Source organism: Cherax quadricarinatus, chromosome 11 (assembly GCF_038502225.1).
Source record: "Cherax quadricarinatus isolate ZL_2023a chromosome 11, ASM3850222v1, whole genome shotgun sequence".
Taxonomy (NCBI): Eukaryota; Metazoa; Arthropoda; class Malacostraca; order Decapoda; family Parastacidae; genus Cherax; species Cherax quadricarinatus.
In genome coordinates, this window is record NC_091302.1 from 54,370,501 (window position 1) to 54,397,150 (window position 26,650).

At 37.5% G+C, this 26,650-nt stretch overlaps 1 protein-coding gene and 1 long non-coding RNA gene across 13 annotated transcripts in view; one reads left to right on the forward strand and one right to left on the reverse strand.

Moving 5' to 3' along the window:
• EndoA (SH3 domain containing GRB2 like, endophilin-A) overlaps positions 1-12,524 on the forward strand; it is a 388,245-nt gene extending 375,721 nt beyond the window's left edge. For 8 of the 12 annotated variants that reach the window (XM_070084141.1, XM_070084140.1, XM_070084149.1 and 5 more), the window contains 3 exons: positions 822-911; positions 3,965-4,080; positions 6,768-12,524. In XM_070084141.1, coding sequence (XP_069940242.1) covers positions 822-911; positions 3,965-4,080; positions 6,768-6,887 — 326 coding nt within the window. In that variant the 3' untranslated portion in view covers positions 6,888-12,524. Of the gene's footprint in view, positions 1-818; positions 912-3,964; positions 4,081-6,767 lie in introns of all 12 variants that reach the window. The other 4 variants (XM_070084150.1, XM_070084151.1, XM_070084152.1 and 1 more) reach the window with 2 other exon arrangements.
• LOC138852571 (uncharacterized) overlaps positions 1-26,436 on the reverse strand; it is a 55,906-nt gene extending 29,470 nt beyond the window's left edge. Inside the window, exon 1 of the long non-coding RNA XR_011391880.1 lies at positions 24,927-26,436. This is a non-coding gene — a long non-coding RNA (uncharacterized lncRNA). The remainder of the gene's footprint in view (positions 1-24,926) is intronic.
• Positions 26,437-26,650: the final 214 nt, after the last annotated feature.

Sequence of the window (26,650 nt, forward strand, 5' to 3'; positions counted from 1 at the left end):
TAAGGACAAAGATGTTCTTGACAACATGAATACTGCTTTGCAGATGGAAGGTTAGTGTCTTTTACTATTAGTTGTAGATATTAAGTAAAATTGCATTTTGTATCATTACAGATTAGTGTGATGGCCATCACAAGTTGTATAGTGTACTTCAATAACTGTATTTAGATGGGGTTCAGGAAGATATATTTTTATGCATTCTTGAAAATCTAAATGAGATGAGCTGCTAATTATTAAAATATATAGCTGCAACTAAACAATCAGTTTGCAAAAGAGGGTATAGTAAAACTGGATGGGAAAGCTTCTCCAGGCTAGAAAAAATAGGTAACACAAGTCTGTAGGTGTGTGAATGGCTTCATTACACCACTAGTCTCATTTATTATTAGTAAGAATTAAGTATATACCACATCCTGCATATGCTTGCCTCATGACCAGTGGGATGGCAGTTTGATCCTGCATGATTCCTTCTCCTCAACTATCCATATAAAATTTTTTATATACAGTATAAGTCTTCCCACTACACAGTTTGATAGCTGTGTAAAAATTATAATTTTAAATTGTCGTATAATGAAGTTTATGCTACTCTATTCCTACAAAGACAAATAACCATCATCTAGGTTATTTTCACTCGTTTAAAGTGTTACGTGTTTCATACCTCTAGTTACATGTCATTTTAAACCTAAGTGATTTAAACACCTACATACTTTTAAGATTTTTGATTCTGTGACTAAGAATCATTTTAATAAGCTTTCACAATTTTGAATGTGTACACTACTGGGTTGTGGTCTAACTGATGTGTGTGGGTTTCTGGTGTATGCAAGCAGGCTCGTCCCCCCTGCCTTCCCCAATGAACTCAGGCCAGCCCAACTGGGATCCTCTCTTCCCCCCAGGAGGCCCCCCGCGCTCTGCTAATGGTAAACATTGCTCACCGTGCACCCTACTGCCATAGGCTCTTATGTTTGTCTATCACATACACTTAAATACATACACATGCATACTCGTACTTGTTTTATATATATATATATATATATATATATATATATATATATATATATATATATATATATATACATAATATATATACAGTACTACAGTACATACATTTGCATAAAACATTCCTAGACTAAATGTACATGCACAGCTTGAGTTCTTTAACTGCTTTCAACACCAAAATTACCAGCACTAATGCCTCACTTCCTTTAACCAAGGAGCTAACTTAATTTCATCCACTATCATTCACTCTTTTAAAATACTATACTAGTTCTGAAAGTGTGTAAAATTATGTAGAGAAATGCACAATTTGGTTATGCTGTTTGTTGTGTGGTGCACTGCATGTTATTCGTCATCCACTGCACTCTGAGGAGAGTTCTCATGTGAACAATGAAGTTGGCTTGTACCACAAAGTCTAAATTAGCTAAAGTATCCTGAAGTAGCTGTGTAAATGATAGAATGTCCAGAAATTATGAACTCTTGTTTTAGAATAGGAAGTGATGGCAACATGTTAAGAATGCCTGAATATGCCTTGAAACCACCTTCCTGCCAGTTAATCTTAATAATAGAGAGACTTGCAGCATACTGCATGGGGACTTGCTCTTGCACATGTAAAAAAGATTAGTGTAAGTATATGGTAGTGTAGATGTTGTGGTATAGTCTATGTAGCTGTTGACTTGGCTGATTATATCTTAGCCTTTCCTGATATAAAGATCAGGGTTTGATTATGAGTGCACCTTTGCCAAGTAGTTTGCAATACTGGTAGCTTTCACTTACGTCCTAAGTGTAGCATACTAAGTTGCTGGTGAACTTAAGGTGGGTTCTGACTGACTTTTTTTTTTTTTTTTTTTTTTTTTTTTGTATAATTTTATGAAATGTTCATTAGGTATCACTAGTGTTTCTGCACTTTGAACATGTGCTTGTGTGTTCACATTTACTTGGTGTAAATTTCACATGTAATTTACTATAAGGGAAATGAGAGACTGGTTCACCATCCTCTTACAGAAAAGAGAATGAAGGTTCTAAATAATTAAAATATTGAGATACTTGAGGTGGTGACTGACAAAGATGGCTATTGCAGCCATAATTTTAACTATCTTTTATGTATGAAATACAGTACATAGCTTTTCTCCTTTCAGTGGCAGCTAATCTTAAATTTTACTAAGTGCTGGCGGTGTATACTATATTTATGAAATACATAAATATAAGATTTTTCAAATAGCTCAAGTAGGATGCTTCTGCTGGCTCCAGTTTTATAGTACAGTTTTAAATATTAAGATTTTATATGCATATACTGTAATTTTAATTAAATATAAATGAATACACACATTACAGTAGAGTAGACTTTGAGAAAAACCTCTGATGAACTTGGCATTTTTAAACTCGGATGTTTTATATAAATATCCTAAGTCTATTTCTTTCTGTGGATTATAGTATTATAGTTTGTGTATTGTACCAAAGTGTTAGCCTTGTATCTCAGGTGTGGTTTCTGCACCAAATGGGACAATACTTGAAAAATAGGATGTTTGTCCTTAAAGTAAGCTTTTGCTGACTTATGATCTGGATACAACATTTTAGGGGTTTGATGATTAAAAACATTAGTCAAGTGTTTAGAGTATTTTGAACTTTATTCTTTGTTACTTAATAAAAACTTATTAAAAGGTACTGTAAATATGTTAAAATTCAAAGCAACAATATAAAAAATTATTTGTAAATTATGTATGTATATTAACTGCTATAATAATTGAAAAATATTCATGAATTTTAATGAGACTGATTGCTAGTGCCTTTATAAGATAACATATTGTTGCCAAAATGCTGCCATTTTAGATCAAAATTACAAATTGAAAATAAATTCACAGGAAGCTAACATAGCATAGATGTTGGTTCAAACAGTCATGACAACTGTAATGTGTTAACTGCGTTTAGCAGTGCATTATACATTAACTATTATTATAGGTAATAATAGGAAAGCTGTGGAATATATTTATCTAGAAAAGAATCTTATAAATTTAGTTACCCTTGTGGGTTTAGTGCTTAGTTCTGATTGTAATAATATAACTTTAGTTGCTACATGTAGGACAATTTTAAGTATTGAATTAATGTTAGGACACTTAGGATTTATCCAGTTCTTCCCATTTGGTGTCTTGTGAAACATTTTTTATGAAATATACTGTACTGTACTATGCTGTACAATTAACAGTGTAATATACAATATTTGGTAGAGATTATTCTTATTTAGGGGCAGATGAAGGAAAAAGTTGATAATGATTCTTACTGTCTTGACATAATGCCAAGCATAACCCTTCCTTGCCAAAGCTCACCATGAAGCTCAATATAAATATTCTTGCCTTATGTCTAGCACTGCTTTATAACTAACAAAGTAGTTTACTAATGCTGTTAACAAAGTACGTACGTATATAATTGTAAATTTTACAAAGGTAAATTTGACATTACCATTTTACTGTGTTCTTGAACCCGGTTTAATTTTTCACGTTTATTTTGTTTTACTAATCCAGGCTTTGTTTTTCATGTCTTTTAATTATATTTGTAATATTTTCAACAATTTATTTATATCTGTTTTGAAATTCTGAAAGCAAATTATAGTAGTCAGGGTGCCCATGTCCCAGTGCTATATTGTTTTTGTTTGACTACTTGGGTGAATTGCTCAGTCAAGATAATCAACAGCATTATTACTGAACTGTTTTGATTCTTTATATAAATAGTTAAGGTTGTGATTTACAAATTAATTTCTGATCCTGTATTTTACTATAAGTTAGCCATTGGCTAATAGTCACATAAGCTGCGTGCTTTTTTTTTTTTTTTTAAGGGGGTAATTTTTGAATTATGATTTTTTGTGTTTTAAATATTTCACCTATTAATTGTATTATACAGTTAAATTATTTGATACCTGAATAAAATACATGAGCATATATTTCAAATACTGTATTTTAATTAGTTACTTCCTGCTGTGCAGCATCACCATTGCCATCACCTATGAAGAGTCCTGCACGTTCCCCCATGCTGCAGACACCCTGTGCACAGGCTCTATATGACTTTGAACCAGAGAATCCTGGTGAACTGGGCTTTAACGTAAGTATAAATGAATACAATAAAAGTTTTTAATATAATAATCATTTATGTAAATTTAAGCCCTCCTAATCTTTATCTTTTCCTTATTTATTATTTTATTATCACACTGGCCGATTCCCACCAAGGCAGGGTGGCCCGAAAAAGAAAAACTTTCACCATCATTCACTCCATCACTGTCTTGCCAGAAGGGTGCTTTACACTACAGTTTTTAAACTGCAACATTAACACCCCTCCTTCAGAGTGCAGGCACTGTACTTCCCATCTCCAGGACTCAAGTCCGGCCTGCCGGTTTCCCTGAACCCCTTCATAATTGTTACTTTGCTCACACTCCAACAGCACGTCAAGTATTAAAAACCATTTGTCTCCATTCACTCCTATCAAACACGCTCACACATGCCTGCTGGAAGTCCAAGCCCCTCGCACACAAAACCTCCTTTACCCCCTCCCTCCAACCTTATCTAGGCTGACCCCTACCCCGCCTTCCTTCCACTACAGACTGATACACTCTTGAAGTCACTCTGTTCGCTCCATTCTCTCTACATGTCCGAACCACCTCAACAACCCTTCCTCAGCCCTCTGGACAACAGTTTTGGTAATCCCGCACCTCCTCCTAACTTCCAAACTACGAATTCTCTGCATTATATTCACACCACACATTGCCCTCAGACATGACATCTCCACTGCCTCCAGCCTTCTCCTCGCTGCAACATTCATCACCCATGCTTCACACCCATATAAGAGCTTTGGTAAAACTATACTCTCATACACTCCCGTCTTTGCCTCCAAGGACAAAGTTCTTTGTCTCCACAAGTAAAATAAATCTCTGCTCTGATGACTATTTATCAAATAACCTGAAGGTTATTTGATAAATATTAAAGCTGTTGCTTTTAGTCTGCCTTCCTTTTGTTGTCAGATTTGGTACTTAATTATATTACAGGTCCACACCCCTTAATCCGAAATTCTGAAATTGGAAAAGTTCCGAAAACCGAAGGCTTTTTGTCGAGTGTGGAGCATCAGTCATCTCGGTGCTGGGTCACACTGCCATGTGACAGCATTGAGAATTATTCTGAATTTTGAAACAATACTGGCCCCAAGGGTTTCAGATAAAGGGATGTGGACCTGTATTATCCCCTTATCATTGATCATCTTCGTTTTTCAGATGATACCATCACTATAGTAAACTTTTCTATTGAACTGCAAATCATTATGACATTCTGTTCACACACCATTACTATACTGACAAGTAGATATTATTACTTATCTGTCATAGACTGTTGAAGTACCATAGATACAGGTTTTGTTTGGGATATACCCATATACTTATACATTAGGTATAAAAATTACAGGTATTTTCACCTTAAGATGTAGTAATCATTAGTGGAAACCAGAAATTGTGTGGACCCAAATTGCCCAAAGCTCCATGTGAAAAGTACACAGTGCTACAAAATTATGTATTAAATCAATAGATAAGTGGTAAACAAAAAATAATTTTTGAGGCAGAGAAAGATAAATTGGACAAACAAGAAAAAAAACGAGGTCCATAAGTATACGGCAGTGCAACACAATATTCCTATGTTTCACACAACATGGTCGAACCTACAACAGCCCACAGTACAACTAGTACCGGAAAAAAAAAAAAAAAAAAAAAAAAAGAGTACAAATGCTGTATTACAAAAGAGTACATTACTAGAGGTACTTCAACAAGCCCAGTAATTCAGACAACCTGAAGAATAAATCCTCCTTCCGTGTTTTTGCTAACGTTCAGGGTTTAAAAACAAAAATAATAGTTAACTACTGTATATAAGTGGGAAAAAGTAGAATGACTAGGAGGGCACATAAATGTGGTGTGGAGGGATAGGGGTAGGGGTCTTCATAGGTTATGTTGGAGGGGTAAAGGAGGTTTTGAGTGCAGTAGATGTGGATATCCAACAGGCTTGTGTGAGCATATTAGACAGGAGTGGAGGCAAGTAGTTTTTAAGATTTAACAATGCTGATTGTGAGCCTGGTAACATTTGTGAGGAGATTCAGGGAAACCAGTTAGCTGAACTTGAGTTTTGAAGGTGAGAAGTATAGGGCCTTCACTCTGAAGGAGGGGTGGGGATGTTGCAGTTTCTATGGCCATCTGAACTGTGATATCTGCTCCCTTCTGGCAAGATAATGATTGAATGAGTGATAATGAAAATGTTTTCTTCTTTGTTAGGTCACCCTATATTGTTGGAAGACGGCTGGAGTATTAAAGAAATGAATTTGGTGCATAATACTCAATTATAGTATGCAGAAGTTATGCACCTATACAATATCACCTTAATTAAAAACAAAAACTTACCCATAATCATGTCCAATTCCCCACACATCTATATACAGTGGACCCCCGCATAACGATTACCTCCGAATGCGACCAATTATGTAAGTGTATTTATGTAAGTGCGTTTGTATGTGTATGTTTGGGGGTCTGAAATGGACTAATCTACTTCACAATATTCCTTATGGGAATAAATTCGGTCAGTACTGGCACCTGAACATACGGAGTGAAAAAATATCGTTAACCGGGGGTCCACTGTATCTATGTAAATTTTTTTTTAGAAATTATAGGAAATGCACTACTAAATCATGCTGTATCGTTGGTGATCATAAGTAACATTAGTATTAGGCAATATACTCTTAATTTTTTTTTATTTACCTTACAGGAGGGAGACAACATTACCCTTACCCAGCGGATTGATGAGAATTGGTTTGAGGGAACAATTAATGGAAAGACTGGGCTCTTTCCTGTGAGCTATGTCAATGTGACAGTGCCTCTTCCTTAAATTCTCCCAACATCCATACCTGCTGCCACCTTTGCCAAGACCCAGGGGCTATTCATCATCTATCAGAAAACAAAGTGCTATTGAAGTTGATTTGTTATTGTTACACCATGAAAGTGTAGATAATCTGTATGAGAACAATTTATGTAGAAGAAATAAAGAAGAGTTTATTGTATAAAGTCTCACCATTTTATATTCAGAATTATATTATAATATAAGTATTCCAGTTTAAAAATACTAGGAACAGTATACTTATTATTAAAGCATAAAAAGCAAAAAGTTCTGAGGTGTATAAATTCTTTGAAGGTCATTTAAATGAGTGACAAAGTTGTGCCATTGCTTGAAATTTAAGTTTGTAAAATGCATTTTAAGGGTAAAATTACATTTTCATTTTGTACCATTATAATCAGATTACTGTTTACATCAGCATGTTGATTAAATTTGTGATTAAGGCAATTGTTGTATTATATCTGTTATATATTAAGTGGAAAGGATTCAAAATTTTACAGTAATTGAATTTATATTTTTTCAAGTGTAATAGTACAGTATCTATAGTATTTTATTTACAATGTTAAAAGTGCTCCTTGCATATATATATTTTTTAAATTCTATCTTTCACTATCAAAATGAATAAGGGTACATTTGCAGCTCACAATTTCACATTTATGAATTCTGTTTTGCATTCTGAGCACTTTCCTAATTTTTGCATATTGCAGACTTACTTTTAAGACATCTCTTGCAATCAGTCACTGGTGCTGATAACCTACCAAACAAAATTAATGCTTTTCCCACTCGATTAAAAATTTTCTTTAAAAAAATTAAAGTACCTAATGACACACAGGAAAATTTGTTTGGAAGCCTAAGAATTTAAAAAAAATCATAAGGAAAAATGCAATATTTTTGTAAAAAGAGAAAAATTGAGGTTTTTTTTTTATATTTTAGCAGCCATTAGAACATGTTATACTGTACAATACATTTCAGCCAGCACAGTAAATAATTTAACCATTTAAATGTGATTATATCAGTGTGTTGATGCATTTTACTGATTACATATCACTTTAATTCTTTGTAAATTACAATTGACTGTCAAGTTTATTAGGGAACTTGTTTGGCCAGAGTTGCTATGTAGTAGGGCTCTCTATGCAGTCTCTTGCACACTTATTCTAAATAAGCTCCCATGGGTCTGGGTAGAAGGCGATAGTGTGTGAGAGAGAGAGAGAGAGAGACAGACAGACAGACCTAACTTCGCATTGATTATTGCCCCGCTGATCATGGGTGATCCTGGTCCAGCTTCACTGTTGACTACCACATGAAAGAACTAGATTTTAAAAAGTCTTTTCAAGGAAAAATGTAGCTTTAGTTTATCTTTCAATAGTCACCTATTATATATATACATATATATGTGTGCATAAGATTTAATTTATTAAGGGATGATAAGAGACTGATTAATCTATATTCTGTACACCATCCTTGTTATTGTCAGGTAACTCCATTGTATATTGTCCTAGAAACTTTTATCAAAATGATAACATTTAAATTTTAATCTGAATCTTATTTCATAAACATTGATACCTTCATGAATGAAATGAGCAGTGGAAGGCAACTCTTTCCATACACTAAATGGAAAACTGCAATGTTAATAATATACTGTAGAGTGAAATAGAGTGAAATTTAGCTACTGCACATTGCTAGTACATAACTCTTATATTCTTTGAAGTCCTCAGCATGAATATTATTTTAATGCTGTGAAGCATTATATATATATATAGCTAAATAATTCTATAATTTTTTTGAAATTTAAAAGCAATGATACTGCATATTTATGCTATATTTTACCATCTGTTCTATAACAAGTTAAAGAGTAGTCAGTGGTTGATTTTGAGGAAGAGCATGAATATAATCACTACTGCAGATAATAATAAAGCACACTTTTCTCTTGAAGCACCCAGATGAAGTGGACTTATCAGTGACAGGGCATCAGTGTTATTCTCAAATCCTAGTGTCTTTGAAAAGTCAGCCAATTGTTGTATATGTAATATTGTGATGTTTTATGTGTCTCAGATGTTAAGTGATGAACCTGGAAGTTCTGTTAAAGGTGGGAATGTATGCCTTTATAGAAGTTATAATATTGTGCTGAGTGGAATTATGAGGAAGGTCATTGTGTTTGTAACTTAGAAATCTTACTCGGCCATCATTTTCTGTCATGCCTCTGTGCCACTAGTGTTGTAATATATTACTTGGCCAAGTACCTAAAAGTTAACTACATAAATTATGTTGAGTAATTATGAAATACACATAGCAAATTAATATACAGTCAAACTCCGTTATCCTGAAACTAGTCGAGCCGAAAATTCGCTGCCCCACAAAGAATACTTTAAAATTGATGAGCATAACACTTCCAGTCAAAATCATAAAAAAAATTAAAATACCTTTAAAGATTAATCTAGAGCACCATATTTTATCAACACTATATTTTTGTATAGTATTAAAACTGTAAATGCATGCCAAGTGGTACTGTAGTGATTTATGGAGGCCACAGATGACACTTGTTGATGATTGCAGTGTTTACAACATACAAATCCCAATGCTTTAAATTTGAATTTAATAATGAACTAGCTCTTTCCATGTGCCACATTTACAAGAAATGGCTTGTATCAATGCAGCTGAAGGACAATGGTTGAGCTCCTCAGTCTCACGTCAGCTGATGTCCAGACATGGACAGCAGAGGTAGCAGCTACTCTGCCCCACAAAAATGCATTCTCACTCACAGGCAAGTACTTACACACACACACACACACACACACACACACACGTACGTGTGCACACAAAAGAAAGTGGGTGAGGTGGGAGCAAGAGGATGGAGTACATTGTAAAGGAAATGGTAAGTGTGGAGGGGGGAGGGTTTCAGTGGGTAGAGGGATGTGCTTTTCACACTGGTCACATTAAATGGCCAGCAGAGAGGAGAGAGTGTGTAAAGCAATGATTGCTGTATGAAGTATGTACAATACACATTTTTAACCTTCAGCCTGTAATGTGTGACTTAATTATAGATATAATATGAACATGACATAGCTCTACATGGTGCCAAGCCAAAAATGTCAAAATTATATGAAATTTATTTCATGCTTTATTTATTTTCTTTATTTCATAGGGGAATGCTAAAGCCATACTGATCATATAGCACCTTGGAGAATGTTAAGCAATCAATCAGATTCTCTGCAAAGAAAGGAAGGACTATCTTTCCCCAAGGTGTTGGGTCTCTTTCATTCACCTATCTATGTATGTATGTATGTATGTATGTATGTGTGTGTGTGTGTGTGTGTATATATTATATATATATATATATATATATATATATATATATATATATATATATATATATATATATATATATATATATATATATCTCCCTCCCTCCTTGCCTGTTTCCCTTATTCTTGTAACAAAACTGAGGAGAAGTAAGCAATTTTCTGTACATAAGGCAAAATTTCGGCTGTGCTGTAACACGCTTGGCTCCAATGATTTTGGGATAATGAGATTTGACTGTATTACATTCATGGGGGCGTGCTAAGCCTGTATGGGTCATACAGCACCAAAGGGAAGGGGAGGGCAGGTCCAGTTCCTTGGATCACCAACAGCAAGGGACCTTCTTTGAGGGGAACAAATTAGTATAAATAGGTTGAGATTGGAAGTAAAATACTTGGTCAGTTTTGTTGGGATTTAAATATTTTTGGCATGTTGATTTTTTAAAGTGAAGAAATGTGTGTATTTGAGCCCTTTCTTAAGTCATTCCATCATTTTTATATTATAGCATTTTTTTATGTTGTCCTTTAATTTAAAGCTTGATGTTAATTGTTAGAAATTCTTCCATTTTCCATGACAATTTTAAATTTTTTAAATGTCAAACAAAATAATGGTGGCAATATGGTTGTTATGTATAGAATTCTCAGTAGTTAAAATTAAATATCTGAACCAAATAATGTACTCTATTACCTTTAAAATATAGAATTTGATAGATATGAAATACATATTATAATTATGCCTTTGGAGTTGTGTTGTAAATAATAAAACATTTATGTATATTTATTTTCGAGAAAGTTTTTATTGTACATCTCATTGTACATAGACCAGCATTAGATGTGCTCTAGCCTAGTTAAGTTGGTAATGAAAATATTTCTTGTGCCCACAAGATAAATGACCTGCAAGTCTTTCCTTTATGATCCAGTTATAATGGGCTATGATGTTGACACTCAGTTTTATACAATTAAGGCAAGTTAGGGCAGTTAATCATTCTCTTTTTATATCATTAGCAACACTTGAGGGAGTGTGGTACTGACACACTTTTAGATATTTATAGTCAAATACTGTGACACAAAAGACTCAGATGAGCCTAGTGCCATTGATGTGCTCTTCCAAGCCCCTTTGGCACTAATGTTCTTGCATAAGAGTTTGGTATTGATACACAATGTGGCATTAAAGCACTCACACTGGGCACGTGACACTGATGCACTTGTAAGTGTGCCAATGATGCGCCCATGTGATGAATGTAGCATTTCTGACACATTCAATTAAGGAAGTATGGCCTTTGGTACATGTCATGCCAGGCATCAAGTTTTTAGTACGTACCAGTTTTGTTACTGTCATTGTGTTTTATGAGGATTTTGACAAGCCTTAAATGAGATATATGATGCCAAATACCAATCAACACTGGTAACATACAAAGCAGCTATTCCTTCAGATTTATATAAAACAAGTATTTGGTTTACTTTCTAAACTTAAGAGACTATATTTAGTCATGGAGTACTGGAGGGAGTCATTGAAAATGATTAATGTAAGTCAATGTTGTGCAGTTCTGCAAGTGATATTTGGTGGTACTAGTTCCAAGTTTACTTTCCTTCCCAACATTTGTAGTAGAGAAAAACCTTACAATGAATTCCAGTATTGCTGTGAATATTCTCTAATCAAAATCTTCTAACTTTTGTCCTAATGCCGCTCATGAAGAACGACAAAACCAACATTGCCTTTTCTTCTCATTCCAATCAATTCATGTTGACCCTTATCTACATAATCATGACTAATTTATGTTCCTCAATGTATCATTTGCACTAACATGAAAAGCCCATCAAAAGTAATTTAGCAGAAAGATAATCACCATGTTCACTAATTACTGGGCACTAGCAAAAATTTCAGTGACAATATTTTCAAGAAGAGTAATATCAAAAGAATTTAGCAAACAGCAAGTGGTCTATTTCCTTATCAGTATGGGAAAGGATATAAAACAAAGACAACTTTGGTACATATAGTAGATCACCATGGATAGTTCTTAGTGAACTTTCAAGTATTGATTGCTATTCCTCTTGCCATTACCTTGTAAACTGGAAAATTAAACAAATTCCAAGTGCAGGTTCCTGAGACAAACTTGCAATTAATGTTACATACCATGTGTAACTGATTACGTAGCTGATGGATGTGACTTGGCTTGCTTCTCTCCTGTGTCACCTCTGTAGCCATCTCTGTTTTTCTTCTACTTTTTCTGCCTTGCTATATAACTGTACCCCTTACTGATGTTCAGATCTTTTAGTGCTATTCAAACTTCTGTGACTAATGTCTGTACATGTGAAATAAACGTTGATGACATGACTGAACTTTTACTCCTGTTTTAAGACTAATATATATATATATATATATATATATATATATATATATAAAAATATATACCAACACATGCAGTAGATATGGTGATTTCTCCAGTTCAAATCGAGTTATCCATTTTTCCTAGCACCATGCATCTATAACTGTATACAATATATTTTTCCTGAAGGCAGTGCCTTTCAATGGTGGGGGAAACATGGTCTTTGTTGATGCCTTAGATCACACTGTCAGGGACTTCCCTCACCAGTGTAACTGCAGCCTGAAAGAGTTTAGCCAAATGTTATCCCTTGGATCAAAAGCCCCTCACAGCATTAAGGTATCTTCCTAAAAGGGCCCCTATACATCAAGATCTGTATACAGTACATGTATTTCCTAATTTTTTTCTCACCTGGAAGATAAGCCTGTTCCTGGAACTACAACCCTTTCATAGACAAACCTCACTGGTGAGTTATGTAGTAATAATAATTCTAGTATCAAATTAAGCATTAAACCAAAAGGGTCATACAGCACTGCAAGGTGGTAGTGTCTGATAAAAAGTTAGAGGGAGTATGAATCAAAGGCCGGACTTTCAGTGAGATCAGGTAGAGTAAGTGCTTCAGGAAGGTGAGGACACGAAGTAAATTCTGTGCCTGCTGGTAGACAGGACAATCTATTGAGATGATGAACTGATAATATAATCTGGCAATCTTCACAGAGTAGTGCTGAGCATTTTCCCACAAGATACAAGTGAGCGAGATGTGTGTCCATTACGTTGGCGAGCGAGTGTAGTTTCCCAAACATGACAATGATGAGATGACCAGAAACCTAAATGTGGTTTGACAGAAAGCAATTTATTGTGGACTAACTCAGACCACATTTGTTACCAGTAGTTCATAGTAGCAGTAAAAGTGACGGTAGAAATAAATATTGCCAACAAGTGTGTTGGCTTCTCAAATTACACGACAGATTTTAGACAAGCAAGGGCAATTGCCTATGAATTGCTTTGTGGTTCTACTGTAATGGTCTCAGCCCCAAGCAGTACATTTCAGTGACACTGCATAAGCAGGAGTCTTCCAGGGAATACATTTCTGAGAATATCTATCTGAGGCTTTGGGCCATTGCATTTGAGGTCACAGCTACAACAGAGGACACAAATATTTGCAACAGTTCATCTAAGGAAGACAGAGAGGATCCTCATAAAAAAAAGCTATGACACAGGTAAAGGCATTTCAGTCACCTAATAACAGGAGTGGAGGAGGTAAAAAGGAAACTAGAAAAACATCAGGAATAAAACATGGTCATGTAAGAGAATGTGCGAGAGTCATTATGTAGAATGAAAGGGGGTAAAGCAGCTGGAATGGATGGTATCAAGACAGAAATGTTAAAAGCAGGGGGAGATATAATGTTGGAGTGGTTGGTATTTTTGTTTAATAAATGTATGAGAGGGGAAGGTACCTAGGGACTGGCAGAGCATGTGGATAATCCTTTTATATAAAGGGAATGGGGGACAAAAGAGATAGTAAAAATTAGAGGGGAATAAGTTTACTGAGTATACCAGGTAAAGTGTATAGTAGGGTTACTATTGAAAGAATTTGAGGTAAGACAGAAAGCAGGATTGCAGATGAGCAAGGAGGCTTTAGAATGGGTAGGGGATGTGTAGATCAGGCATTTACATAGAAGGATATATGTGAACTGTATTTAGATAAAGGTAGGGAAGTTTTCATTGCATTTACAGATTTAGAAAAGGCATATGATAAGAGTGGGTAGGGGAGGAATGTGGCAGATGTTGCAAGCATATGGAATATGCAGTTACTAAATGCTGTAAAGAGTTTTTATGAGGATAGTGAGGCTCAGGTTAGGGTGTCTAGGAGAGAGAGAGAGAGAGAGAGAGAGAGAGATTACTTCCCAGTAAAAGTAGGTCATGGACAGGGATGTGTAATGCATGCCTAGGCCCAAAATGCCTAGGCATGCTAGAGGACTCCTTGTAATTAATATTTTATAATATGTAAATCACACATTGTAAGCTTTGCAAGGATATAAACATTTTCATTTTCATTTATAGATGGGGTTGTAAATGAAGTAAATGCTAGGGCATTGGGGAGAGGGGTGGGGTTAAATTATGGGGAATCAAACAGAAAATGGGAGTTACTTTTTGCTGATGATACTGTGCTTTTGGGGGATTCTAAAGAAAAGTTGCAAAGGCTTGTGAATGAGTTTGGGAGGGTGTGTAAAGGTAGAAAGTTGAAAGTGAATATAGGTAAGAGTAAGGTGATGCAGGTATTAAACAAATTGGATATCACATTGGAGGGAGGGAGTATGAAAGAAGTGAATGTTTTCAGATATTTGGGAGTTGACTTGTCAGTGGATGGGTTTATGAAGGATGAGGTAAACCATAGAACTGATGAAGGAAAAAAGGTGAGTGGTGCATTGAGGTATCTGTGGAGACAGAACGTTATCCATGGAGGCAAAGAAGGGAATGTATGAGAGTATAGTGGTACCAATACTCTTATGTGGGTGTGAAGCGTGGGTTGTAAATGCTGCAGCGAGGAGGCGGCTGGAGGCAGTGAAGATGTCATGTCTAAGGGCAATATGTGGTATAAATATTATGCAGAGAATTTGTAGTGTGGAAATTAGGAGGTGTGGAGTTGCTAAATATATTAGTCAGAGGGCTAAAGAGGGGCTGTTGATGTGGTTTGGTCATTTAGAGAGAATGGAACAAAGGATAATGACTTGGAGAGTATATAAATCTATTGGGGAAGGAAAGTGGGGTAGGGGTCATCCCAGAAAAGGTTGGAGGGAAGAGGTAAAGGAAGTTTTGTTGGCTAGGGGCTTGAATTTCCAGGAAGCGTGCATGAGCGTGTTTGATAGGAGTGAATGAAGACAAATGGTTTTTGGGACCTGACAAACTGTTAGAGTGTGAGCAGGGTAATATTTTTTGAAGGGATTCAGGGAAATCGGTTAGCCGAACTTGAGTCTTGGAAATGGGAAGTACAATGCCTGCACTTTAAAGGAGGAGTTCAGGATATTGGCAGTTTGGAGGGATGTCTAAACTGTTGTACCTGAGTGCCTCTGCAAAAACAGTGATTACGTATGAGTGATGGTGAAAGTGTTGAATGATGAAAGTTTTTTCTTTCTTTTTGGGTCACCCTGCCTCGATGGGAAACGGCCGAAGTGTTAAAAAAAAAAATGTAAGAGAATGATACAAGAGCAGACCGTATACCACTTATTCAAGTAGATACAGGCTGCAGTGTAATGTAGCAATGTATGAAAGAAGAGCTGAGAATATGGTACATCAACAAGCACAAAAAGCACAACTTCATTAACAACCTCAAGAAAAGGATTGATCATAATAAAATATAACCTGAGATAGGAAGGCCAACAATTACCTGGAGTTTACCTGGAGAGAGTTCCAGGGGTCAATGCCCCTGTGGCCCGGTCTGTGACCAGGCCTCCTGGTGGATCAGAGCCTGATCAACCAGGCTGTTGCTGCTGGCTGCACGCAATCCAACGTACGAGCCACAGCCCGGCTGGTCAGGTACCGACTTTAGGTGCTTGTCCAGTGCCTGCTTGAAGACAGTCAGGGGTCTATTGGTAATACCCCTTATGTATGCTGGGAGGCAGTTGAACAGTCTCGGGCTCCTGACACTTATTGTGTTGTCTCTTAACATGCTAGTGACACCCCTGCTTTTCATTGCGGGATGTTGCATCGCCTGCCGAGTCTTTTGCTTTCGTTGTGAGTGATTTTCGTGTGCAAGTTCGGTACTAGTCCCTCTAGGATTTTCCAGGTGTATATAATCATGTATCTCTCCCGCCTGCATTCCAGGGAGTACAGATTCAGGAACTTCAAGCACTCCCAGTAATTGAGGTGTTTTATCTCCGTTATGCGCGCCGTGAAGGTTCACTGTACACATTTTCTAGGTCAGCAATTTCACCTGCCTTGAAAGGTGCTGTTAGTGTGCAGCAATATTCCAGCCTAGATAGAACAAGCGACCTGAAGAGTGTCATCATGGGCTTGGCATCCCTAGTTTTGAAGGTTCTCATTATCCATCCTCTCATTTTTCTAGCCAGGTACCACACTATATGAATTGTCAGGTCATAATGACAGTCAAATATAGATACAACACTGATTTTTCCAGCAACAGATGGTTTGGCATCTTTTGCTGCACCATGTTTTTGCTACTAGTTTGCTGGGTACCACAGATGGTGTGTGTGTGTGTAGCACATGCTCACTTATATTGTTTACACTGCAGCTGTTCAAATTCAAATTCAAAGTTTATTCTCTATAAGGATTACAATGCTGAGTTTACAGAATTTGGTTATTGTGTGGTTTACATGTAGTAAAATTATGATTACAGAGTGTACCACTAGAACACCTAGCATGGCTAGGCATTTCGGGCAGACTTAGTTTAATTCTTAATTTTTAAATATTACAAATTATGAGGTAAGTTGGTATTATGGCTAAGTGACTAAATACTAGTTTGTGAGTTTAGCAATGTGAAAGCTTTTGTTTTGGCACAGTACATAGTTTCAGTATTGGAGTATCACAGGATTCATTATTTTAAGATTGAGATTAATATTTCTTTTATGGTCAGATGGGTAGTGATCCTTTAATTCTGTGAGATTCTTAGTGTATTTTGCTAATAATTATTAACTGCAAGTTTTAGGACTTGTCTGCCATGGGTTTAAGTCCCTCCCATTCTGTGATAAGTTGTACAATTAACCTATCAATAGCTTTGGCTATGGACAAGTTAACGAGTGAAGTGAGGAACAAAAAGGCACAGTACCATGACTGGAACAATACACAAATAATCTGCACATAGAAGCTTACGATTAAGTGAATTAATCAAAGTGCTTGAACAACATTACTTTGTGACAGAACATGAGCTAATTATTTTTTATTTGATGCATTAAACAGCTTAGCTTGGATGAAATATTCAATATGATAGCCAAGAAAAATGTGTCATAGCAGTAGCCCTTCATCTGAAAATCCTGTGGCTTCAAGTACCCCAGATGTCCTCCCTATAACCTGGAGTTTACCTGGAGAGAGTTCTGGGGGTCAACGCCCCCACGGTCCGGTCTGTGACCAGGCCTCCTGGTGGATTAGAGCCTAATCAACCAGGCTGTTACTGCTGGCTGCACGCAAACCAACGTATGAGCCACAGCCCGGCTGGTCAGGTACCCAGCTCGGCTGGTCAGGTAACATCACAAATCCATGATGAAATAATCAACTATGAAACAGGTAATCCTGATTAATCACAACTTCCACACCTGTGATTACATCTACAGTTCCACTAAAATTCTAAAATTTACCAAGTTTGGAGTGGTAGTACTTTGATTCTTTGTAAGTACACTAATTAACAAATGTGTTTCATTTATACTAAAGTTAATGGGTCAGAGGTTTATTGTTGAATTATTATGTGGCCTCTGTTGGTCCAGTAAAACAATATTCTGGCAAGGCCTAGGAACCAAGGGTACCGGAAAACTGGAGTGACACCTGTGTATCTTGATTGATTGTCCTAGTAATACAGTAATAGAATATACCAACAATAGGTAGTAGGTTGGTAGACAGCAACCACCCAGGGAAGTACTACCGTCCTGCCAGATGACTGTGAAACAAAAACCTGTAACTGTTTTGCATGATGGTAGGATTGCTGGTTTCTTTTTCTGTCTCATAAACACGCTAAGATAACAGGGATATCTTGCTACTCCTACTTACACTTTGGTCACACTTCACAGACACGCACATGCATATATATATATACATACATCTAGGTTTTTCTCCTTTTTCTAAATAGCTCTTGTTCTTTTTTATTTCTTCTATTGTCCATGGGGAAGTGGAAAAGAATCTTTCCTCCGTAAGCCATGCGTGTCGTATGAGGCGACTAAAATGCCGGGAGCAATGGGCTAGTAACCCCTTCTCCTGTATACAATTACTAAAAAAGAGAAGAAGAAAAACTTTATAAAACTGGGTTGCTTAAATGTGCGTGGATGTAGTGCGGATGACAAGAAACAGATGATTGCTGATGTTATGAATGAAAAGAAGTTGGATGTCCTGGCCCTAAGCGAAACAAAGCTGAAGGGGGTAGGAGAGTTTCAGTGGGGGGAAATAAATGGGATTAAATCTGGAGTATCTGAGAGAGTTAGAGCAAAGGAAGGGGTAGCAGTAATGTTAAATGATCAGTTATGGAAGGAGAAAAGAGAATATGAATGTGTAAATTCAAGAATTATGTGGATTAAAGTAAAGGTTGGATGCGAGAAGTGGGTCATAATAAGCGTGTATGCACCTGGAGAAGAGAGGAATGCAGAGGAGAGAGAGAGATTTTGGGAGATGTTAAGTGAATGTATAGGAGCCTTTGAACCAAGTGAGAGAGTAATTGTGGTAGGGGACTTGAATGCTAAAGTAGGAGAAACTTTTAGAGAGGGTGTGGTAGGTAAGTTTGGGGTGCCAGGTGTAAATGATAATGGGAGCCCTTTGATTGAACTTTGTATAGAAAGGGGTTTAGTTATAGGTAATACATATTTTAAGAAAAAGAGGATAAATAAGTATACACGATATGATGTAGGGCGAAATGACAGTAGTTTGTTGGATTATGTATTGGTAGATAAAAGACTGTTGAGTAGACTTCAGGATGTACATGTTTATAGAGGGGCCACAGATATATCAGATCACTTTCTAGTTGTAGCTACACTGAGAGTAAAAGGTAGATGGGATACAAGGAGAATAGAAGCATCAGGGAAGAGAGAGGTGAAGGTTTATAAACTAAAAGAGGAGGCAGTTAGGGTAAGATATAAACAGCTATTGGAGGATAGATGGGCTAATGAGAGCATAGGCAATGGGGTCGAAGAGGTATGGGGTAGGTTTAAAAATGTAGTGTTAGAGTGTTCAGCAGAAGTTTGTGGTTACAGGAAAGTGGGTGCAGGAGGGAAGAGGAGCGATTGGTGGAATGATGATGTAAAGAGAGTAGTAAGGGAGAAAAAGTTAGCATATGAGAAGTTTTTACAAAGTAGAAGTGATGCAAGGAGGGAAGAGTATATGGAGAAAAAGAGAGAAGTTAAGAGAGTGGTGAAGCAATGTAAAAAGAGAGCAAATGAGAGAGTGGGTGAGATGTTATCAACAAATTTTGTTGAAAATAAGAAAAAGTTTTGGAGTGAGATTAACAAGTTAAGAAAGCCTAGAGAACAAATGGATTTGTCAGTTAAAAATAGGAGAGGAGAGTTATTAAATGGAGAGGTAGAGGTATTGGGAAGATGGAAGGAATATTTTGAGGAATTGTTAAATGTTGATGAAGATAGGGAAGCTGTGATTTCGTGTATAGGGCAAGGAGGAATAACATCTTGTAGGAGTGAGGAAGAGCCAGTTGTGAGTGTGGGGGAAGTTCGTGAGGCAGTAGGTAAAATGAAAGGGGGTAAGGCAGCCGGGATTGATGGGATAAAGATAGAAATGTTAAAAGCAGGTGGGGATATAGTTTTGGAGTGGTTGGTGCAATTATTTAATAAATGTATGGAAGAGGGTAAGGTACCTAGGGATTGGCAGAGAGCATGCATAGTTCCTTTGTATAAAGGCAAAGGGGATAAAAGAGAGTGCAAAAATTATAGGGGGATAAGTCTGTTGAGTACAAAACAAATTCTGGCCACAAAATAGAGCGAAACACCAACGTCAAAGACCTGGGAGTGATTATGTCGGAGGATCTCACCTTCAAGGACCATAACATTGTATCAATCGCATCTGCTAGAAAAATGACAGGATGGATAATGAGAACCTTCAAAACTAGGGAGGCCAAGCCCATGATGACACTCTTCAGGTCACTTGTTCTATCTAGGCTGGAATATTGCTGCACTCTAACAGCACCTTTCAAGGCAGGTGAAATTGCCGACCTAGAAAATGTACAGAGAACTTTCACGGCGCGCATAACGGAGATAAAACACCTCAATTACTGGGAGCGCTTGAGGTTTCTAAACCTGTATTCCCTGGAACGCAGGAGGGAGAGATACATGATTATATACACCTGGAAAATCCTAGAGGGACTAGTACCGAACTTGCACACGAAAATCACTCACTACGAAAGCAAAAGACTTGGCAGACGATGCACCATCCCCCCAATGAAAAGCAGGGGTGTCACTAGCACGTTAAGAGACCATACAATAAGTGTCAGGGGACCGAGACTGTTCAACTGCCTCCCAGCACACATAAGGGGGATTACCAACAGACCCCTGGCAGTCTTCAAGCTGGCACTGGACAAGCACCTAAAGTCAGTTCCTGATCAGCCGGGCTGTGGCTCGTACGTTGGTTTGCGTGCAGCCAGCAGCAACAGCCTGGTTGATCAGGCGCTGATCCACCAGGAGGCCTGGTCACAGACCGGGCCGCGGGGGCGTTGACCCCCGAAACTCTCTCCAGGTAAACTCCAGGTAAACTCCAGGAGTGTACCTGGTAAAGTGTATGGTAGAGTTATAATTGAAAGAATTAAGAGTAAGACGGAGAATAGGATAGCAGATGAACAAGGAGGCTTTAGGAAAGGTAGGGGGTGTGTGGACCAGGTGTTTACAGTGAAACATATAAGTGAACAGTATTTAGATAAGGCTAAAGAGGTCTTTGTGGCATTCATGGATTTGGAAAAGGCGTATGACAGGGTGGATAGGGGGGCAATGTGGCAGATGTTGCAAGTGTATGGTGTAGGAGGTAGGTTACTGAAAGCAGTGAAGAGTTTTTACGAGGATAGTGAGGCTCAAGTTAGAGTATGTAGGAAAGAGGGAAATTTTTTCCCAGTAAAAGTAGGCCTTAGACAAGGATGTGTGATGTCACCGTGGTTGTTTAATATATTTATAGATGGGGTTGTAAGAGAAGTAAATGCGAGGGTCTTGGCAAGAGGCGTGGAGTTAAAAGATAAAGAATCACACACAAAGTGGGAGTTGTCACAGCTGCTCTTTGCCGATGACACTGTGCTCTTGGGAGATTCTGAAGAGAAGTTGCAGAGATTGGTGGATGAATTTGGTAGGGTGTGCAAAAGAAGAAAATTAAAGGTGAATACAGGAAAGAGTAAGGTTATGAGGATAACAAAAAGATTAGGTGATGAAAGATTGAATATCAGATTGGAGGGAGAGAGTATGGAGGAGGTGAACGTATTCAGATATTTGGGAGTGGACGTGTCAGCGGATGGGTCTATGAAAGATGAGGTGAATCATAGAATTGATGAGGGAAAAAGAGTGAGTGGTGCACTTAGGAGTCTGTGGAGACAAAGAACTTTGTCCTTGGAGGCAAAGAGGGGAATGTATGAGAGTATAGTTTTACCAACGCTCTTATATGGGTGTGAAGCGTGGGTGATGAATGTTGCAGCGAGGAGAAGGCTGGAGGCAGTGGAGATGTCATGTCTGAGGGCAATGTGTGGTGTGAATATAATGCAGAGAATTCGTAGTTTGGAAGTTAGGAGGAGGTGCGGGATTACCAAAACTGTTGTCCAGAGGGCTGAGGAAGGGTTGTTGAGGTGGTTCGGACATGTAGAGAGAATGGAGCGAAACAGAATGACTTCAAGAGTGTATCAGTCTGTAGTGGAAGGAAGGCGGGGTAGGGGTCGGCCTAGGAAGGGTTGGAGGGAGGGGGTAAAGGAGGTTTTGTGTGCGAGGGGCTTGGACTTCCAGCAGGCATGCGTGAGCGTGTTTGATAGGAGTGAATGGAGACAAATGGTTTTTAATACTTGACGTGCTGTTGGAGTGTGAGCAAAGTAACATTTATGAAGGGATTCAGGGAAACCGGCAGGCCGGACTTGAGTCCTGGAGATGGGAAGTACAGTGCCTGCACTCTGAAGGAGGGGTGTTAATGTTGCAGTTTAAAAACTGTAGTGTAAAGCACCCTTCTGGCAAGACAGTGATGGAGTGAATGATGGTGAAAGTTTTTCTTTTTCGGGCCACCCTGCCTTGGTGGGAATCGGCCGGTGTGATAATAAATAAATAAAATATATAAAAGAGAATTTGCAGGTTATGGCATTTTATTTATGAAGATATTTTGCCTATGAGGATATAGGACTCTGTATATAACAATAACAAATTTATTTTAGCATGATACATGTTTGTACAAAGAAGTGTAACAATTTGTTGAACATGCCAAAAGCCCCTTTATATGCAGAGCATTTTGGGCAAGCTTAAGACTAACTTAAGATTAATAAGGCAATAACAGTGCTGTAATTTTACTTATGGTTATTGGGCGAGTTACAGTAAATACAAGAAAACTGAATATTCAAAACGCTATATGACCTTAGCAAGTTCAGTAGAGAATAATTAGTTTGATATCGTATATACAAAATAAATCAAATAAAATCAAAGTTTATTCTCTATAAGGATTACAATGCAGGGTTGACAGATTTTGGTTATTGTGTGGTTTACATGTAGTAAAATAATAATTACAGAGGGGGCCACTAGAACACCTAGCATGGCTAGGCATTTTGGGCAAACTTACATTAATTCTTAACCCTAAATTATAACAAGTTGTGGAGTAAGTTGACTAAATACTAAGTGACAAATACTAGTTTGTAAGTTTAGCAATGTGAATGCTTTTGTTTTGGCACAATACATAGTTTCTATATTGGAGTATCACAGGCAAACTTATGACTAATTTGGAATCATTATTTTAAGATTAGGATACGTATTTCTGTGCTTATAGTCAAATGGTGAGTGAGTGTAAATGTGGACCACCAGGTGGTTTTTATGTAGTTAGTTGATGGAGTGTATCAGGGAGATAATAATAATAATAATAATAATAATCATTATTTACTACAAGTACATGTACATGGTATACAGTCCTAGCTGACAACAATGACATACTACTACATAGAAAGCCACTTGTTATGCTGAGCATCTCGGGCAAATTAGGTCAGTGTCCCAGGATGCGACCCACACCAGTCGACTAACATACAGGTACCCATTTTACTGATGGGGAACATAGACAACAGGTGGAAAGAAACACGCCCAATGTTTCTACTCTGGCAGGGAATCGAACCCAGGCCCTCGCCATGTGAAGCGAGAGCGTTAACCACCAGGCCACAGTAGTTTTGAAGGTGATGAATGTGTCTGCTGTTCTAGAGTTTCCAGGTAGTGTGTTCCAGATTTTAGGGCCTTTGACATACATTGAGTTTCTCTAAAGGTTTAGTCGGACACGGGGAATGTCATAGAGATGTTTGTGTCTGGTGTTATGCCTGTGGGTCCTGTCACAACTATCAAGAAAGCATTTTAGGTCAAGGTTAATATTGGAATTTAAGGTCCTGTATATGTAGATTGCACAGTAGTAAGTGTGGATGTTCTGAACAGGGAGTAAGTTTAGATCTATGAAGAGTGGGGGGGGGGGTGTTGCCAGGGATGGGAATTAGTGATTATTCTTATTGCAGCTTTTTGTTGAGTTATTATTGGCTTTAGGTGTATTGCTGCAGTTGATCCCCAAGCACAAATAGCATAGGTGAGGTATGGATAAATGAGTGAATGGTATAGTGTGAGAAGGGCATTTTGCAGCACGTAGTATCGTATCTTGGAGAGGATCCCAACTGTTTTGGATACTTTTTTTGATATGTGTTGGATATGGGTGCTGAAATTCAGGTTGTTGTCGTGGTATAGGCCTAGAAATTTGCCCTCGTTATGTCTGGCAATTAGAGTGCTGTCGATCTTAATGTTAAGTTGCGCAGCACCCGCTCTGCTACCAAACATAATATAGTAGGTTTTGCCAGTGTTAAGTGTTATTTTGAGCAGCTCCTCATTAACAATTCAAAACAATGAAGTTGAAGGAATTTTAAGTTTGAAGTAATGATTAAATAGTTGAGCAATCATCAAACACAACTTACAATATGAAGTATATTACAATTTAGCACAATTTAAAACAATGAAATTGAAATAATTGTAAGTTTGGAGTAATGAGTAAACAATTTAAAGTCTGAAGTAAATGATCACATAGTTAAGCAGTCATTAATTATTTAGGAGTTTTTTGAGTAACTGGTAGGTATTAAGTAAAACATTAGTCTGGTTAATTTTGGGTGATGAGGTGATTTCTTAATAGGGCCTTAAATTGATTTGCAGGAAGGGGCCCTTTAGTGTTCTGGAAATGAACTTATGGAAAGCCTGTGAAAGTATTCATCACAGTAGGCCATAATTGCCCTCAGCCTTCATTTAATGTTGATTATAAGTCACTCTGTCTGACTTTTTTGGGTTATCCTAGGTTCTCTACACATATGCTGCTATGTATGATAATTCTATGTAACTGTATTTGTGTATACCTGAATAAACTTACTTACTTACTTGACTGGAGCACTTCCACATTAAAATAACCAGAATATTAAAAATTCACATTAAATTATTAATGTCAAAAATATTCCTCAAGTTCTTTGAGATCCCTAGTAACCTTATTTAGGCACAGGTGCATAAGTACAATACTCATACCTGGAAGGAGTTTCGGGGTCAACGTCCCTGATACGTCCCTGATACACCCCGTCAACTAACTACATGTAAACCACCTGGTGGTTCACACTTACACTCACTCATCCATTGACTATAAACACAAAAATACGAATCTTAATCTTAAAATAATGAATCCTAACTAGTCATAAGTTTGCCTATGATACTCCAATATAGATACTATGTATTGTGCCAAAACAAAGGCATTCACATTGCTAAACTCACAAACTATAATGTAGTCACTTAGCCTTAATACCATAATCTGTAATAATTTAAAGTTAAGAATTAATCTAAGTCTGCCCGAAATGCCTAGCCATGCTAGGTGTCCTAGTTGCCCCCTCTGTAATTAATATTTTAAAACCTGTAAACCACACAATATCCAAAATCTGTTTGATAGTCTGGTCCATGATTAGGCTTTGCGGTGGATCAGGGCTTGATCAAGCAGGCTGTTTACTGTTGGCTGCACACAAACTGACATACGAACCACAACCTGGTTAGTTGTGTCCAGCTTCTTGAAGACAGCCAATGGAAATAAGTCACTGACTGTTTTGGGTTAACCTAGGTAATCTGCAATATGCTGCTTTAAGTAAGTTTATTCAGGTATACACAAATACAGTTACACAGATTATCATACATAGCAGCATGTGTAGAGAACCTAAGATTACCCAAAGTCAAAATGACTTATTTCCATTGGGGTCCTTACTTATTTCCTGTATTTATGTGTACCTGTACCTGAATAAACTTACTTAACAAGAGGCTAAACATATTAGTGCACTAGAAAACAGGAGTCATGAAAATATATAATCCAGCAAGGCGCCTGAAAAATAAAAATGCACTAACCTGGACATGCTGAGTGTGACTTGATACCTTCATGAGCTCAAACTTGTCAGAGTCACTTGACACCAGCCCCTCAACATCTCCATCTTGATAAACTTAGCTAAAATAAGCACAACCTGCGGCAACCTGGGAGAAACAAGTCTCCCTACAAGAAACGAAACTAACTTGGAGTTTACCTGGAGAGAGTTCCGGGGGTCAACGCCCCCGCGGCCCGGTCTGTGACCAGGCCTCCTGGTGGATCAGAGCCTGATCAACCAGGCTGTTACTGCTGGCTGCACGCAATCCAACGTACGAGCCACAGCCCGGCTGGTCAGGTACCGACTTTATCAGCAATGGCGACACCACTTTGCCAGATGGACAATTGTCACTCCCTGTCCAGGAAGGACGAGAAATTGAGGGAGATTTATATTGCACCTCCCTCCTCAACCTCATCATGTGGACTCCATCATGGCATGGTTGACACCATCTTTACCCAGGGTCTGGGTATCACTTCCCACCATGGTCGAAACGTTGAACATGTTTCCCTACACCTACTGGCTCTGATCAACTAGGAATAAGTCACTTTGACTTTTTGGGGTTATCCTATGAAATTTACATATGTTGATATGTATAATAATTTGTGTAACTTTTTATATGTACCTTACCCAAATAAACTTGTTTTCTTATTTAATAACCATCAAGACCGATCACAATCATGGAATCGAAGAACACAAGCAACCACTGATTCTTGCTCTTGTGGAGTTTTTTTTCTTAAAGACAACTGACAGGTGGTTATAATAATAATAATAATAATAATAATAATAATATTTATTTACTACAAGTACATGTACAAGGTATTCAGACCATAGCTGACATCAGTGACACTTGTTATG